This window comes from Oncorhynchus tshawytscha, linkage group LG28 (genome assembly GCF_018296145.1).
Source record: "Oncorhynchus tshawytscha isolate Ot180627B linkage group LG28, Otsh_v2.0, whole genome shotgun sequence".
Classification (NCBI taxonomy): domain Eukaryota; kingdom Metazoa; phylum Chordata; class Actinopteri; order Salmoniformes; family Salmonidae; genus Oncorhynchus; species Oncorhynchus tshawytscha.
The window spans coordinates 15,101,905-15,120,022 of NC_056456.1; the positions used below are offsets into that span (position 1 = coordinate 15,101,905).

General features: G+C 44.4%; 1 protein-coding gene across 3 annotated transcripts in view; it reads right to left on the reverse strand.

Moving 5' to 3' along the window:
* The window catches only part of LOC112226803 (arf-GAP with GTPase, ANK repeat and PH domain-containing protein 3), a 236,502-nt gene that overhangs the window by 121,578 nt on the left and 96,806 nt on the right, over positions 1-18,118 (reverse strand). Inside the window, exon 1 of one of the 3 annotated variants that reach the window (XM_024391363.2) lies at positions 13,088-15,558. The exons of 1 other annotated variant lie outside the window; for it this stretch is intronic. In XM_024391363.2, the coding sequence (XP_024247131.1) occupies positions 13,088-14,669 (1,582 nt within the window). In that variant the 5' untranslated portion in view covers positions 14,670-15,558. Of the gene's footprint in view, positions 1-12,961; positions 15,559-18,118 lie in introns of those variants that run through there. One more of the 3 variants, XM_024391362.2, reaches the window with a different exon arrangement.

The following is an 18,118-nucleotide window of genomic DNA, read 5'->3' on the forward strand; positions in this document are numbered from 1 at the left end:
ATGTTACTGCTTGCACGAGTTACTTGATGTGGAATAAAGTTCCATGTAGTCGTGGCTCTCTGTAGTACTGTGCGCCTCCCATAGTCTGTTCTGGACTTGGGGACTGTGAAGAGACCTCTTGTGGCATGTCTGTGGGGAATGCATGGGTGTCTGAGCTGTGTGCCAGTAGTTAAAAACAGATTGCTCAGTGCATTCATGTCAATACCTCCTCATAAATACAAATAGTGATGAAGTCAATCTCTCCTCCACTTTGAGCCAGAAGAGATTGACATGCATATTATTCATGTTAGCTCTCTGTGTACATCTAAGGGCCAGCCGTGCTGCCCTGTTCCCTTGTTGTGGTACCTGACCACACGACTGAACAGTAATCCAGGTGCGACAAAACTAGGGCCTGTAGTACCTGCTTTGTTGATAGTGCTGTTAAGAAGGTAGAGCAGCGCTTTATTATGGACAGACTTCTCCCCATCTTAGCTACTGTTGTATCAATATGTTTTGACCATGACAGTTTTACAATCCAGGGTTACTCTAAGCAGTTTAGTCACCTCAGCAATTTAGTCACCTTTACGTACTCTTTACAAGATTTAGTTGAAGTTTAGGGTTTAGTGAATGATTTGTACCAAATACAGTGCTTTAAGTTTTTTGAAATATTTAGGACTAACTTATTCCTTTCCACCCATTCAGCTCTTTGTTAAGTGTTGCAATCATTTCAGTCGCTGTAGTAGCTGACGTGTATAGTGTTGAGTCGTCCGTATACATAACTTTACTCAAAGCCAGTGGCATGTCGTTAGTAAAGATTGAAAAAAGTAAGGGGCCTAAACAGCTGAACTGGAGCATTCCTGATTCTACCTGGATTATGTTGGATAGGCTTCCATTAAAAAACACCCTCTGTGTTCTGTTACCTGTCTAACTCTTTATCTACAATATAGCAGGAGGTGTAAAGCCATAACACATATGCTTAACCTGCAGCAGATTGTGATCGATAATGTCAGAATCCGCACTGAAGTCTAACAAAACTATTTATTTATCATCAATCTCAGTCAATCATCAGTCATTTGTGTAAGTGCTGTGCTTGTTGAACGTCCATCTCTATAAGCGTGCTGAAAGTCTGTTGTCAATTTGTTTACTGTAAAATAACATTGTATCTGGCCAAAAACTATTTTTTCTCCATAAGTTTACTAAGGGTTTGTAACAGGATGATTGGTCGGCTATTTGAGCTAGTAAACGGGGGCTTTAATATTCTTAGGTAGCGGAATTACTTTTGCTTCTCTCCAGGCTTGAGAGCACACACTTTCTAGTAGGCTTAAATTGAAGATATGCCAAATAGGAGAGCTCTTGAATACAGGGGGGTTGTCATGTTTTTGCTGACAAACGTACTAAAATGGGAATAAAATAGACATTTCAACTTTCAAATGGGACCACAAAGACAGTTGGAGGTCCACACATCAGAGAATGTAGACTTGAATGGGAATATCTGTTGATTTAAATTATACTGTCCATCCCTATAGGAAACCTATTGAGATCATAGAAATATAGATAATAGAATAGACATGACCATTTATGTTGACATTCAACGGTGGGTGGACCAGCTGTCATCTTTGGGGTAGTGATTAGAAGTTACATTTCAATTAAATTTCAAGGTGTACTAGCTACATTTCAGTGGTCTGAAGCGATATATAATTAATATAATGGACTTTTCTATGATTTGAAATGACACCCACCCTGTATTCAAGAGCATATTGTGTCTCAGCCGATGGAGGACACAACACAAAAACCTCAGATGATGTGAAATAGGGTCTAAGCTACAACATAATTATTACGTGAATTTTCTGTCAAAGTGATTCAATTCAAATGGATTGACCCTTGAAAATAATTGACCCATTTATAGGCATCTAAGAAGTGCACTTGGCCATCAACAAAATGTTTCATTATTTGAAAGCGGTTGTCCAATCCATAAAAGTAGTCGTGTAAGTCGAGAATAAGGGCCTCTCACATGATAATTAAAACATTTGCAGGATGTAGGATCAATTGTTGAAGAACATTGATTTTGTGTTCCTCCAAGGCTAATCGAAGCCATTCCAAAACACCATTAGACTTCACTTGAGACACTTTTTTCCAATTAAGAAAGTAAATTGTTTTGTTCACTAGATTCTTCCTTGACAAATGTAGTTGTAGAAGCAATAAGGTTGACTTAATACACGGACAATATTCCTGTATACAATAACAGGCCTCGTCGTTATGGTTATTTCACTTCATTTCAAGGTTGAGGAGTGCATCGCCCGAGGTGGATTCAACCTGTGTTGCACAAAGCGGTTCTGAATAGCAGCCTTTGTGTTGCTAAGCCCTCTCACGACCAGTTTGACTATCTTCTTGAACATGTTAGAACATGCTCTTTCAAGGCCGATTTACGGTGCGTAGCGCAGCGTCGCAATGTCATTTTTCCTCAGAAAAGGCGAGGCGAGGCTCCTTGCAGTGCACTCCGACTTCCGACTACTCCCGTGCCAAATGAAAATGGTCACTTGCCGTATCATTCCTTGCGTAGCCGTGGAGGCCGTGTTGTGTAGTAGGCAATGAAGCTCGCTTGGGTTCCTTGAATCTATAGGCTGATTCTATTTGTAAGCTTTTAAATGATATCAAAAAGTCAACCATTTTATATTTTCCAGTGAGGAAGACATGAATCTCATGGTATGGTAGGTATGCAAAATGGGTCAACTTTGAGCACCTTTATCTCCTGAATGTTTTGGCATTCTGGTCCAAAAAGTAACTTTCTGTCCACTTCTTCCATGGGCAAACATGTAAGGAAAGTTTTGTTGAAATCAAAAGGTTTTCTGTCAAAAAGTGATGCAATTCAAATGGATGTACCCTTGAGACTAATTTCCTGTATTCAAGGACCCATTTATAGGCATCTAAGAAGTGCACTTGGCCATCAACAAAATGTTTCATTATTTGAAAGCGGTTGTCCAATCCATAAGTAGTCGTGTAAGTCGAGAATAAGGGCCTCTTACATGATAATTAAAACATTTGCAGGATGTAGGATCAATTGTTGAAGAACATTGATTTTGTGTTCCTCCAAGGCTAATCGAAGCCATTCCAAAACACCATTAGACTTCACTTGAGACACTTTTTTCCAATTAAGAAAGTAAATCGTTTTTTTGTTCACTAGATTCTTCCTTGATAAATGTAGTTTTAGAAGCAATAAGGTTGACTTAATACACGGACAATTACTCCCGTATACAATAACAGGCCTCGTTGTTGAGGAGTGCATCGCCCGAGGTGGATTCAACCTGTGTTGCACAGAGCGGTTCTGAATAGCAGCCCTTGTGTTGCTAAGCCCTCTCACTACCAGTTTGACTATCTTCTTGAACATGTTAGAACATGCTCTTCAAGGCCGATTTATAACCTACAGAGACGGACCATACGGTGCGTAGCGCAGCGTCGCAATGTCGTTTTTCCTCACAAAAGGCGCGGCTCCTTGCAGTGCACTCCGACATCCGAGTACTCCCGTGCCAAATGAAAATGGTCACTTGCCGTATCATTCTTTGCGTAGCGGTAGAGGCAGTGATGTCTAGGCACTGAAGCTCGCTTGGTTAATTGAATCTAATCTCATCGACTGTTCAACCTAATCAAACATCGTAGCCTTATTACAACCAGTGATCCCAGGCTATTGGTAAAAACAAAAACATATATTTTTCTCCGCGACCAAAACATGATGACATTCTATTTGTAGCTGATACGGGAGTGAATACATGCAAGTAGCATATCGAACTGGAATAACAGTGTAGGCTACAACAGAAAGTATACGAATATTTGCCGCGGCATATTATTGAATTATAAATGTGATTCTTTCACATGGCGATGTGGGAAGCTAGTCTACAAAATCACTTCAAACTTCAATATTACTGTTTTGGTTTAGCTTGGCATTAAATAAGAAGCCTATTTTGCATTGATAACCAAATATAATCTTAGCGACTTTTAAAACAATAAACCAATCAACACTGTAGCCTTATTAGAACCCCCGCCCCCCAAAAAAGTATTTTACTGAGTGACTACCTAAAACAGCCCTAAACCATGTGCTTTTTCTTCCTGAGCATAAATGATGGCATTCTATTTGTAGCTGATACGGGTGTGAACACATTCCAGCACCATATTAAACTGGGATGATGCTGTAGGTTACGCTGGCAAGTAAATAATATTTGCATATTATTTCGTGATAAATCGGATTATTCCACATGGGGGTGATGTGGGAAGCTAAAAGGATCGTTTGCCTGCTGTTTTTAGCCATTTCATTGAAGTGAACTAACAGTGGTGATGTTTTAAACATGACTCTTCTTTGATTCTTCTTTGTATTCCCACAAATGGGAACACAACAACAAGAAAATCTCTCTCTGCTATTGCCCCCTTGTGTATGTTGCTATTGGGGGGGTCTAGGATCACATGGACCAGAGAGGGTATCATGTTACAGAAGGTGCGTGTTGTTCCAAAAGAAAAATCGGACCACCCCAAGAGCACGAACACGCGTAGATCTAAGCACTAAAATGTGTGGAAAACCTTAGGCTCTGCAGTTCTGACACTCCGCTTGAGTGAGTGAGGGAGTGTTTTTCACAAGTGGTAGAGAGCAGTTTAAATGAGGTTTCCACTCATTTTGTCAAGATGACTTTAAAAAATTTTTTTTTAAAGATATAGACAAGAGGACGAATAAAAACACTGATTGGAGCTCTTTTATGCAACTCTTCAGAAACCCGTTACAAGAGCACTCTGACTTGAACAGCTTTGTTCTAAACTGCAACTGTAGATTCCACTGTTCTTGAATCTCAGGAAAGAGGGTCAAACACACAAGAGAAGACCCCAGAAATAGACTGGCTATCCAGTATAATTAGGGCTCATCATACAAAAGGGTCTCTATGGTGTTGTTGACCACTTAGAGAGTTAGGACACTGGGGCGCCGCACCAGAATGGAACAATGTGTTATTACTGACCATAACACCACCACTCATTTAGAAAATAACTTTAGAAAAAAGGCATGAAACACAGAGGGCAGAAGAACAGAGGAGATATAGAAGACCAAGTAGCATTCATTCACTCAAAGCTTTACCGAGCTATCTTTTATTTAAAAAAACACGTGACACATTGTTTGTGCTACACAAGTTACATATTAGGCCTATATGCTGTGGCTATCCAGATGGATGTAGCATACAGTGGCAAAAACACTTGTCCTTAGCCCTTTGCTCACACAGCTAATATAATGCATGTGTTTCCTCCATTACAAATGAGCACCCCATCGCTACCCTGAATGCCTGTGGAAATGGAACAGAACGAGCCCCAACATTAGTGATGCACCCTCCAGAGGACACCAGAGCCCTTGTTTGTGTGAGACGGAAAACTGCTGCTGCTTGTTTGTCCTGTTTTTCTTTTTACCTCACCGCTCACGTCCACTCTAATAAAAATTACTATTCAATCCGAAGGCAGTGAGGCACGATTAGTACCCCCCCCCCTAATTGAGTTCTGAAAATACCACTCTGTTTGAGTGTGTGCGTGCGCGGGTGTGTAAGTGTGTGTGTGTGTTGTCAGTGGGGAATGAGAGGGGAGGACAACCATGAGGTCTAAACCTCCACGCTGCTCTGAGGCCAAGATATTTTTTCCCCACAAGCTAGAAATGACAGAGTGTGAATTTAGCTTGGAATAAGTATTTTTACATCTTTCATTGGTAACCACATAGTGGGTTGTTACCCACTGGCATTGCCTCTGACTAGGCCTAGGGTATAATTACACTGAGCAGCAGCTCCATTGTCATAATTGTTCCTGAATCATATCCCTATATCTTGTAACTGTTATGGCCCAATTCACAAAGCTGCCGGCTCCATTCTGCTACAGCTCTTATCTGTAGAGCTCTGAACAGCAGAATGTAATTTCACTCTAAGAGGATAGGTAAGTGACAAACAGAATCACTAGTGATGCAGACAGAGAGGCGGATGAGGTGGATGCTTGCCGACCAATCTATCCCATTGTGGAGGGCTATAGCAAAGCTGACTTAAGGGTCTCGTCTAAGCTTTCGGTTGCTGAAGGCTTGGTATCAACCGTTTCCTCTGAGCTAAATTAGACACCGGTGTTGATATAAATTCTCATTTTAACCCGAGGTAGACACATTTGGATTTTTGAGAAATCTTTTGTTCCTTGGGTTCAGTCTTAGCTGACTCGATTTAGTAGAATATGTAGCAGTGAAAGTTATATTGACGTATAAGCTAACATTTTCTGTAACGCCAACCCCAAGTTGACAACATACCATAAACATGGTTCTGCACAAAGGAGGGTTGTCCAACTCTCAATCAAATCAAAGTTTATTTGTCACGTGCGCCGAATACAACAGGTGTAGACCTTACAGTGAAATGCCGAATACAACAGGTGTAGACCTTACAGTGAAATGCTTACTTACAGGCCCTAACCACAGAGCAAATTTAAGTAAAAAAAATAGTTATTAGGTGAACAATAGATAAGAAATAAAAAACAATAGTAAAAAGACTGAAAAATAACAGTAGCGAGGCTACATACAGTAGCGAAGCTATATACAGACACCGGTTAGTCGGGCTAATTGAGGTAGTATGTACATGTAGGCATGGTTAAAGTGACTATGCATTTACACTGCTCAATAAAATAAAGGGAACACTTAAACAACACAATGTAACTCCAAGTCAATCACACTTCTGTGAAATCAAACTGTCCACTTAGGAAGCAACACTGATTGACAATACATTTCACATGCTGTTGTGCAAATGGAATAGACAACAGGTGGAAATTATAGGCAATTAGCAAGACACCCCCAATAAAGGAGTGGTTCTGCAGGTGGTGACCACAGACCACTTCTCAGTTCCTATGCTTCCTGGCTGATGTTTTGGTCACTTTTGAATGCTGGCGGTGCTTTCACTCTAGTGGTAGCATGAGACGGAGTCTACAACCCACACAAGTGCCTTAGGTAGTGCAGCACATCCAGGATGGGTCATCAATGCGAGCTGTGGCAAGAACGTTTGCTGTGTCAGTCAGCGTAGTGTCCAGAGCATGGAGGCGCTACCAGGAGACAGGCCAGTACATCAGGAGACGTGGAGGAGGCCGTAGGAGGGCAACAACCCAGCAGCAGGACCGCTACCTCCGCCTTTGTGCAAGGAGGAACAGGAGGAGCACTGCCAGAGCCCTGCAAAATTACCTCCAGCAGGCCACAAATGTGCAATGGTCAGAAACAGACTCCATGAGGATGGTATGAGGGCCCGACGTCCACAGGTGGGGGTTGTGCTTACAGCCCAACACCGTGCAGGATGTTTGGCATTTGCCAGAGAACACCGAGATTGGCAAATTCGCCACTGGTGCCCTGTGCTCTTCACAGATGAAAGCAGGTTCACACTGAGCACATGTGACAGACGTGACAGAGTCTGGAGACGCCGTGGAGATCGTTCTGCTGCCTGCAACATCCTCCTGCATGACCAGTTTGGAGGTGGGTCAGTCATGGTGTGGGGTGGCATTTCTTTGGTGGGCCGCACAGCCCTCCATGTGCTCGCCAGAGGTAGCCTGACTGCCATTAGGTACCGAGATGAGATCCTCAGACCCCTTGTGAGACCATATGCTTGTGCGGTTGGCCATGGGTTCCTCCTAATGCAAGACAATGCTAGACCTCATGTGGCTGGAGTGTGTCAGCAGTTCCTGTAAGAGGAAGGCATTAATGCCATGGACTGGCCCGCCCGTTCCCCAGACCTGAATCCAATTGAGCACATCTGGGACATCATGTCTCGCTCCATCCACCAACGCCACGTTGCACCACAGACTGTCCAGGAGTTGGCGGATGCTTTAGTCCAGGTCTGGGAGGAGATCCCTCAGGAGACCATCCGCCACCTCATCAGGAGCATGCCCAGGCATTGTAGGGAGGTCATACAGGCACGTGGAAGCCACACACACTACTGAGCCTCATTTTGACTTGTTTTAAGGACATTATATCAAAGTTGGATCAGCCTGTAGTGTGGTTTTCCACTTTAATTTTGAGTGTGACTCCAAATCCAGACCTCCATGGGTTGAGAAATTTGATTTCCATTGATACTTTTTGTGTGATTGATTTTGTTGTCAGCACATTCAACTATGTAAAGAAAAAAGTATTTAATAAGAATATTTCATTCATTCAGATCTAGGATGTGTTATTTTATTGTTCCCTTTATTTTTTTGAGCAGTGTATGATAAACAGAGAGTAGCGTAAAAGAGGGGGTGGTGAGTGGCGGGACACAATGCAGATAGTCCGGGTAGCCAATGTGCGGGGGCACCAGTTCGTCGGGCCAATTGAGGTAGTATGTTCACGAATGAATAGTTAAAGTGACTATGCATATATGATAAACAGAGTAGCAGCAGTGTAAAATGGGGGGCTGGGGGACACACAATACAAATAGTCCGGGTAACCATTGACTAACTCACTCAACCCGCCCTCCACTCCTCTCCCAGCAGGTGGGTTTGCATTATCACACTGTCAGTGCTGTTTTGCTTGGGAGTGACACATTCTGTTTGTCATAATGGTAAACCTAATCAGCAGTGAGGAACTTGGCTCAAAAAAGGTCTGCTGAGGGAATTAAATAAATCAGATACATCTTTCACACAACTCTGACAGAGAGTCTTCAGAGGACCAATTCAAACTCAAGAATAGCAGAAAGACAACATTTAGGGAAACAGAAATGCTTTTGGCCATCCTTCACAATGGCTGAACATTTTGTATGAACAGAGACATCACTCCAGATTTAAGTTGACATTTTTCGTATTTGCAGGTCCCCAGGACATCAGGAGACACACCTAAAACCGTCCACAATGAGTGCCCAGAGTTGGGATTGAACCAATGATAAAGTGCATTCGGAAAGTATTCAGACACCTTGGCTTTTTCCAAATGTTCTTACGTTATAGCCTTGTTCTAAAATGGATTAAATTATTTTCTTCCCTCATCAATCTACAAATAATTGACAAAGCAAAAACAGGCTTATAGACTGTTTTGCACATTAATAAAACATATAAAACATAAGTATTACATAAGTATTCCGACCCTTTGCTATGAAACTCAAAACTGATGCATCCTGATTCCATTGATCATCCTTGAGATGTTTCTACAACTTGGAGTCCAGCTGTGGTAAATTAAACTGATTGGATATGATTTGGAAAGGCACACACCTGTCTATATAAGGTCCCACAGTTGGCAGAGCATGTCAGAGCAAAAACCAAGCCATGCGGTCGAAGGAATTGTCCATTGAGCTCCGAGACAGTATTGAACAAAACTGGGGAAGGGTACTAAAAAAGCTCTGCAGCATTGAAGGTCACCAAGAACACACTCGTGGTCTGCGGTTGTAAGGCAGGTTGGACGTACTGCCAAATTCTCTAAAACAACATTGGTAGAGCAATTAACATTAAATTCTCTGGCAACAGCTTTGGTGGACATTCCTGCAGTCAGCATGCCAATTGCACGCTCCCTCAAAACTTGCTACATCTGTGGCATTGTGTTGTGACAAAACTGCTCATTTTAAAGTGGCCTTCTATTGTCCCCAGTACAAGGTGCACCTGTGTAATGATCATGCTGTTTAATCAGCTTCTTGATATGCCACACCTGCCAGGTGGATGGATTATCTTGGCAAATGAGAAATGCTCACTAACAGGCATGTAAACAAATTTGTGCACAACATGAGAGAAATAAGCTTTTTGTACACAAAGAACATTTCTGAGATGTTTTATTTCAGCTCATGAAACATGGGACCAACACTTTTTGTTCAGTGTATTTACGTTTTTTTTAATATAGTGTGAACAGTCACATTAGAACTGTCAAAAAATTATACTTTAAGGAAAATGTTTTAATATATTTTTCCATTTTTATGTTAACTCACATAATATAATTTAAAAGTATGCATGAAGGTGTCTGTAGTAGAACAAATATAGCAAAAACAAATCTAGACATTAATAAATGCATTTCTATAGCTTCCAAAATAGTTTTTACAAAGGTGGGGGAGTGCCAAGATGGAGGTGCAGTAGCTTCAAAACAGCACTCCAGTCTGTCATCTAGTGTATACATGAATCATTGGATTGAACTCCCAGTACATGGAGCAGGAGCTGGCTGATTAGACCGCTGCGCCATCTGTCCACAATGAGTTAGAAAGGCCAATCTTAATTAATGGCTAAACTCAACCGTGGAGTTGTTTTTCTGTTTTGACCCTATCCCAAACCTGCAATAGAAAAACCTTTCATGAATGAACTTCAGTTCGCTGTGGGATTAAAAATAATAAATGCCAGGGCATTCTTAAACGCTCCACAAACAATTTAATGGATCTCTTAAAAGAGAGCAGTCGTGAGACGAACGAATAGAGACTGCACATTGACACACAGGAGACTTTGGACAAATCTCAATGAGTCATGTCAATTCTAGGCAAGGTAAAGAGAGCCAGAGAGCCAGGGAGAGAGCCATTATCTGACCGAATAGTCAGATAGTCATCCCATCCACGGGCCTGACAGTAATGGCTTTGTTCACCCACCGGTATGGGGTGGGGGTGGGAGTGAGGAGGTGAGTGGGGACAGGGGCCTCAACACCTTAGCCGTGGTAGCCAGAGAAATTATATTGTAATGCCGACTAATGTGGCTATTGCAGTTTGTGTGTGTGTGTGGTGTGTGTGTGTGTGTGTGTGCTAACTAAGGGCTGGACTTCAGAGCTCTTAGGATACATTTTGCAACCATGCAGGTAGGGTTGTCAAACACTTAGGCAGGTAGAGACAGGCAGTTAGGCCCGCCCTTGGCATTGAACACCTAGCTTGTAGTCAGTGTGAACGACACACCTACATTCCTACTGCCTGACCGACTGCCCTCTCCCAAGTTCGACTACACTACATAGACAGTCCCAGATATCACTAAATGTGCACTTAACACTACTACAAAGACTTTGGTGACCTTGGTATAAAAAATCTTAAAGGGGAAAACAAAACAAAAGTGCAAATCATGACGTGTACCTGTGCACCCTTATTAAGAGCCAAGGATCAGAAGGGATCAAACCTTTGCTAAAGCCAATCAATCCAAAGTACTTCTAAGGTTTTCAGGCGTGTTTTTTTTCTCACAGAGAAAGTAAAAGTTTCCGTTTTCAATCTGAACGTCACTAAATTGGAATAAACCTTTCAAACCTTCATCTTTCATTCTTCTCTTGAAGATTACGGAGGCCTGAGTGGTGGATTTTGCTTAATTATGTAAATATGATGTAACACTAGAGCGTGTGATGCAATGCACTTGGAGCAAACCTGTCAGATACAGGTTTTCAAGTTCAACATTGTGCAACGTGTCAATTGCTAACGCCTTTATGAAAAGAGCCATGCTTAATTCAGATTGTAACTAAACTGCAAGGGATATACAGCAAACATAAGTCTTTTCAACACATGGACAAATCGCTATAGCTCATTGTTGCATTTCTCATTCAACTTCGATGAGTAACTTCTCAAATGCACACTGGATCCCACACTGTCAACGATAAAAGAGCAGCACTAGGAGACTGAAAAGATTTGGCATGGGTCCCCAGATCCTCAAAAAGTTATACAGCTGCACCATCGAGAGCATATTGACCGGTTGCATCACCTCCTGGGTATGGCAACTGCTCGGCATCTGACCGTACAGAGGGTAGTGTGTACAGCCCAGTACATCACTGGGGCCAAGCTTCCTGACATCCAGGACCTATATACCAGGCGGTGTCAGAGGAAGGCCCAAAAAATTGTCAAAGACTCCAGTCACCCAAGTCATAGACTGTAATCTCTCCTACCGCAAGGCAAGCGGTACCGGAGTGCCAAGTCTAGGTCCAAAAGGCTCCTTAACAGCTTCTACCCCCAAGCCGTAAGATTCTGAACAATTCATCAAATGGCCACCCGGACAATTTATATTGACTATTTACACTGCTACTACTCGCTGTTTACCATCTATGCATAGTCACTTCAAATTACCTCGACTAACCGGGACCCACGCACATCGACTCAGTACCGGTACCCCCTGTATATAGCCTCATTATTGTTATGTAGTTTTCTTGTGTTACTTTTAGATTTTTATTACATTTCTTTACTTTAGTATATTTAAAAACATATTTTCTTAACTCTATTTCTTGAACTGCATTGGTTAAGGCTTGTAAGTAAGCATTTCACGGTAAGGTACACCTACACCTGTTGTATTCGGCGCATGTGACAAATAAAACCTGATTTGATTTGGGCTAGCTCAACACAGTGCTTAAGATGTCGCTCTCTCAGTTCACCATCATTACAGTGTGTAAAGCCCTCCTAATTTAGCCCTGGTTGGCTGCCAAAAGCATCTCAATGGCACGTCACCACCGTTGACCATTTGAATGCCTCCTGCTTTTAGCTGTGTCCCTACGAGGCCAGAGGCATTAGCTAGGACATGCATTACCAACCACACTGGCTCGGTCTCTGGGAAACAGAGATTCTGGAGCAGACTGTATAGTACAGTACCAACCACCCATACTGTTACTAACCAAACAGCTAATGTTAGCTTAAAGCATCATAAACGGACAAGGCAAACTCATATGAGAGAACAGGCAAGACCCTCATCTCTCTCGGTAGAAGTAATCCAAATGACATGCATACACTCAGTGATGCAAAAAAAGTTTTCAGTAATTACTAGCCAAATAAGAACACAACTGCATTTGAAACGGAATGCGTGGAGGGAAAGTACATGAACAAAAAGCAAAAGCTAAAAGAGGAATGGTTTCTAACCTCTGGGGCCCGAAGCCTTGAAATGCCACCTCATCCTAAACTTTCCCTTCCATGTGTTTTCAATTTGCCCTTTTTCCTAAGAGCAGCATACCCCTGTTCTTGTTGAACTATAAAAAGGGAACTTTTTTCACAGAGTGGTTGAGGGGGGGGAGGGCTGTACAGAACTCGGGGCAATAAGTACTGGGGAATATATTCATCAATCTTACAGGGAATCTTACCTTGACCTTTGCTGCAGTCGATGCCTGCCAGAGTCTCTATGGAAACTAACTGAGGCTTTTTATTCCCAGCCAGGGGATATTTGCCAGTCTCTTTGCTCAGGGGTTGGGGCTGGAGTTTACATTTACCGTTGGGCGGTTGTTGCTGCTCCTTCCTCCTAAAGCGGCTGGCTATGAGCTGCCACACGCTGGGCTCTTCATGGGCTGGTTTAGTGGAGGAGGACAGTCTGGCTGGGTAGAGGGGCACCTCCATCACCTTGACCTTGCCCTGGCTGTGGTACTGAATGTTCTGCATCCCTCCATCATTGTCCCTCTCGTAAGCGGGTGGCAGGGACCTCCCGGTGAGGTAGGAGAAGGGCCGCGAGGGGAGAGATGTCTCTTGCCCGATACTTTTAGTGCGTGAGCGTTCCTCTGCTGTCACTTCGGATATTTCCACTCTCCCCCGCGGCCGGTTCCTCCTGATCCGCAAACTGAGACTCCGGCGTAAGGAGCTCAGGGTCTTCTTGGGGACGTCCAGCCTGCTGGGGGGCTTGGAACCTGGGGCTCGGGCTCCCTCCTTATCCTTCTCCTTGTCCTGGGCTGGTCGGCCAAAGATCCTCCAGCGGCCGAACAGACCTCTAACCTGGCTTCCCCTATGGCTATCCAGCTCGTCCTGAGACCCAGAGGCCTTCTTCCTCAGCTCCAACATTGTCATACTGACTGGTCTCTGTTTCTGCTGCCGGACCCTGGGGACCACCTTCTCCTCAGCCACTGTCCGCTGAGGGAGCACCCCCGGCTTGAGGCCGTCCACCGCCCGCAGCTCTGCCCTCCTGGTCCAGCACTGCTGGGGGGGACCGTCCAGAGATCCTGTAGCCACCCTTCTGGAGCTCTGTTGGGAGTGGGACCTGTGGGACCCAGGCTGCAACAGGGCAGGGTTGAGGTTGGGGCCTCCCAGCATGCACACACTCCTGGGCCTCCTGGGTTTGTCTGTTCTGTCCTGGTCACTTAGCGAGCCTCGTTGTTGCCAGGCTGGGGCTCCATACATGCTCACCACCCTCCTGCTGTCTGGCGCAGCACTGTCCTGGGATGGCTTCCTGCGGAGCACTGCCCGGGGTAGACGGCCACCACCGGCCAGAACACCACCATTATGCCCAAGGAGAGACCCTTCGTACTGGGGAGAAATGTCCTGTCCCTGGGTTTCTACCTGGATCTTCTGTTGCTCTGGAGCTGCTGTGGCTGTATCTACCTCTACTCCTACCGCTGTAGTCTCCCAGTTTGACTGAGAAGGTTGGGCTGCTGCTGGAGCTGCTGAGTTATTGGAGGGCTGTTGCAGTTGGAGAAACCGGTCCGTTGTCATTTCCCCCCCATCCTCCTCCTCCTGCACTGCATCCTCCCTCCTCCTCTCCACTCTGCCTGTGTGGCTCAGGGAGGGCCACCTGCCAAGATCCTGCCGTATCCTGCCCAGGCTGAAGCGTCCCTCCTCCCCCTGCAGCGCCTGCTGTCGTGCCCTAGTGCTCCCGGCGGCAGGATGACTTTGCTCCAGTGGGGCATATCGGGCGGCCTGGCCCGCCACCGACCTCGAACCCACCTCCTCACGGCCCAGAGTTCCATTCAGGATGACAGAAATGTGGTCCACCGCGGTCTTACCTCCTCCTGACTGGTGGGCTGTGACAGCTTTACTTGTGGCCCCGGGGATAGTCCGCTCCGTTGCCTGACTGCTCAGTAGTAGCATGGCACGGCCCTGCACTCCCCCACACACACACAGGCATGCAGAATCTAGCCCAATTGAAACACACACGCATGTGCACTCACACTCCTCTCCCCAGTGTGGTGGTGTTTACGGTTGCTCAGTGTGGTGGTGTTTACGAGTCCCTCACTTCCAGGCTGCATTCCAACCCCAGGCATAATCCTTAACCTTTGACATGTTTTTTTTTGTTATAATAAGTCCAACAAGCCTGAGCAAAGCTTCTGTGCCACCTGCATAACCCTAGAGCCTTATACTCCGCATTCAACAGCAGCACCGCAACAGGCTGCAGGACAGTGGGTCACTGGCTGCACTCTCTCCTCATTTCTACTTTGTTCCACTTGTACCTGTCCGACGTGAGGGTGAGCAACAGCTAAAACAACCCTTCCAGTGTTTGCCTTGGAACAACCAAATGCATGTTGGTCATACCTGCGAGGCCTTGAGCAAAATTTGAAAAACTGAGACATCCTCTCCTTCTTGGCAAGTTGTGAGTTATGAGCAATCCCCTTTCTGCCGACCGGCGCAGACAAAACTCTTCATCTCCGAGCCCTTGCCTGCTGCACATAGCTTGAGGGAGTATGTCTGTTTGAACTTTCCAGTAGCCTCCCTACCCCTCGGGACAGTTGGAAAACAAGGACCGGATCCAAACGGGGTCGTCGCTCAGCATTAAAGCACACTAACTCCCTGAACCGAGTTTCCCCTCGGGATCTCTAGAGGCATTTCAGCCCCAACAGAGTAAAATGGACGACGGTGAACAGTAGGAATAGGATCCAGGGAAGAGGGAGCTTAGCATCCACTGCTGCTGCTGCAGTCAACAAAGGCAGGATCCCCAAAACAAACTGCTACGAAAGAGAACTGTGTCTCCAGGGCCTCTCTCGGCCTCCCTCCCTCTCAGTCTTTCCCTCTCTGCCTCTCTCTACCTTCCCCCGTCTCCCATTCGCTCGCTCTCTCTCGCCCAGTCTCACTTTCCATCAAGTTCTCTACAACCAAACAAACGGGGAGAGGGGACACGAAAAAAAAGGCTGAGATTTTCCCATGGCTCACGAGAGGAGGAGGAGAAACAGGGAGTGGAAGTACCAGTGAATTCCCGGCACACAGCATCCATATATCCAGGTTTTAGACGCTACTTAAAGCACTGCTAATCCTAGGGTCCGCCAAAGGCAGACTACATGGGTCGCACACAGGTGGGTCGGAGAGCTTTAAAGGGCAAGATTAGGGGAAAAAATGTTCTGTAGCTCTCACTGTAAAAAACAAACACTAGGAAAGCTCAAGGCAGAGTAGCCTAATTGTGTGAAAGCAAGATGAATCACAGTCACCTAACCCGACAGCGCTAAATGTAGATACATTTTATGGCAGGGGGCATTTTATTTTTTACAGTTTTGTTAATTACTGAAAGACTTAGTTAGTGACGACTTTTGTATGAAAACAAACTAATAATAATCCCAAATCTGTTTTTCTGGGGCCATCTCTGACGAAGTAAATTAACCTTTTGAGGGGAACAATTTAATAGCTCGTAAGTCATTGTTAGTAACAGATTGGTTGCAATAAACTTGTTATTTTTATGTCATTTTACTGATTAATTTGCCACATTCCAGCTCTACATTCTACTTTGGCAGAGCTTTTGGTGTTCAATTAGGCTTGGCCAATCAAATGGGAACCAGTCAATAACGGCACGGTACAAATTCAATATTCTTATCTTGGGGTTACAGAGTGAAACATACTGTTGAGGGCCACTAGAAAATAGCCTCACTTTACATGAAGCCCCTTTATAAGTAGGCTAGAACTGCAAAAATAAGGTACCTGATTTTGGAACACACCTTGAGAATTCTTTCTAAAAAATCCATACATGGCACCAAAAAACCTGAATATATTATGCTAACTCTTTAGTTGCTTTTATACCTTTTTTTGTAGTTACATTGCAATTATACTAGTAACAACATTATGTGAACATGGTGTTATAAAATACTATAGTAATTAGTCATCAGAGCACATGTAGAGAACCAGGGTTGTATGAGGCCAAGACTCCGACAGGACATCTGTACAGATTATATCTGACTGACTGCAAAACAGCACCCAGACATCATGTGTCAACTGAATCATACGAAAAGGAAAACAACCAACTGTTCTCTATACAGAAAAACACGAGGCCCTTGAAAGATTCAAAACATGTTCTCAAACGGTTGCACTACTGTGTTCAAAATAGTAATAGTCTATTTTGACAAAAGGTGACTTTATACCTACCATGAAAACTATTTCTCCATCTAGGTGTTAGCAAGTGTCGTTATTGCATAACGTGAGTAGAAACGGAGTATGAGAAATAGTGTGGTAGAAGTGGCGGCTGTACTCACAATCATACAGTACAATGGTCACGGTCATCTCATACACCGTCATGCCATTGTCTGGTACAGTTTATTGTTATGCGGTGAAGGCCCCCTTCAAGACCTCCCAAGCATCTTTCCAGGAAGTCTGGGTTGTGGATACCGCCTTTCAGACAGGTTGCTCAAATACGAAACAAGCCAAAGGTATTTTGCAAAAATATCCTCACAAAAGCACAAGGTAAATGTTCATAAAATGGTCAAAAGCAAATTGAATGAAAACACTGCTCAAATAATAGCTAGCAAATAGATTCATACTCCAGATAACAACTGCTTTGAGAGCTTGCTGCTTCAACTCAGCTGTTAGACATAACGATCTGCTAACCTGCTGCTGCGCAGCGTGTCGTGTACAGGTTTCTGTTACCTGTGTCCAGGTAGGCAGGGTTGGAAATAACCTGCGTCTCATTAGCCAGTAGACAGTCCTCTTCACTCCAGTGGATGTGGTGGTGCCTGTTCCGTCTGCGGACCCCGAAACACAGCATCATTGTCCCAGACTTTCAAGGGGCACGACTTCACTTACTTGTCTTATTCCTTCCGCTCCTAGCGGAGCAAAGGGCCCACAAGCCACAACCGAGCCATACAAATTCACCTTCAAACCCTCACGCTTCAAAATGACTGACAACCCAGCTCCTATTTTCCATCATCGTCTTGTTTCTTTTTCCCTATTTTCTTTCATATTCTCTCTCTTTCCTCTCAGGTTTCTATTTCAACTTCCACTGGAGACAAACTCTGGATCCAAAAGATAGTAATTGCCCTGGTCCTGTGTATGATGTAGTCGCAGGAGACTTCGTGGCAGACAGCTCTGAAGTGTTGTGGCTGGGCTGAGTTGTATCCTAACACACTGACCTGGTCAGGAAGACGACAACCATGCATCAGGTGATGGAACTCGGATCCGTTTCCTCCTCCTGGTAATCCGTTGAGCTGAGGAGGAGGGGTCTATAGGGCCTATACCTAAAACAACACTCTGATTGGATTATTAGGCTAATCCTTTGCCCCATGGCCAGAATGGACATCCATTAATAAGCTCTGGTCAGCCATAGGATCTCTCATTCTTCATCCATA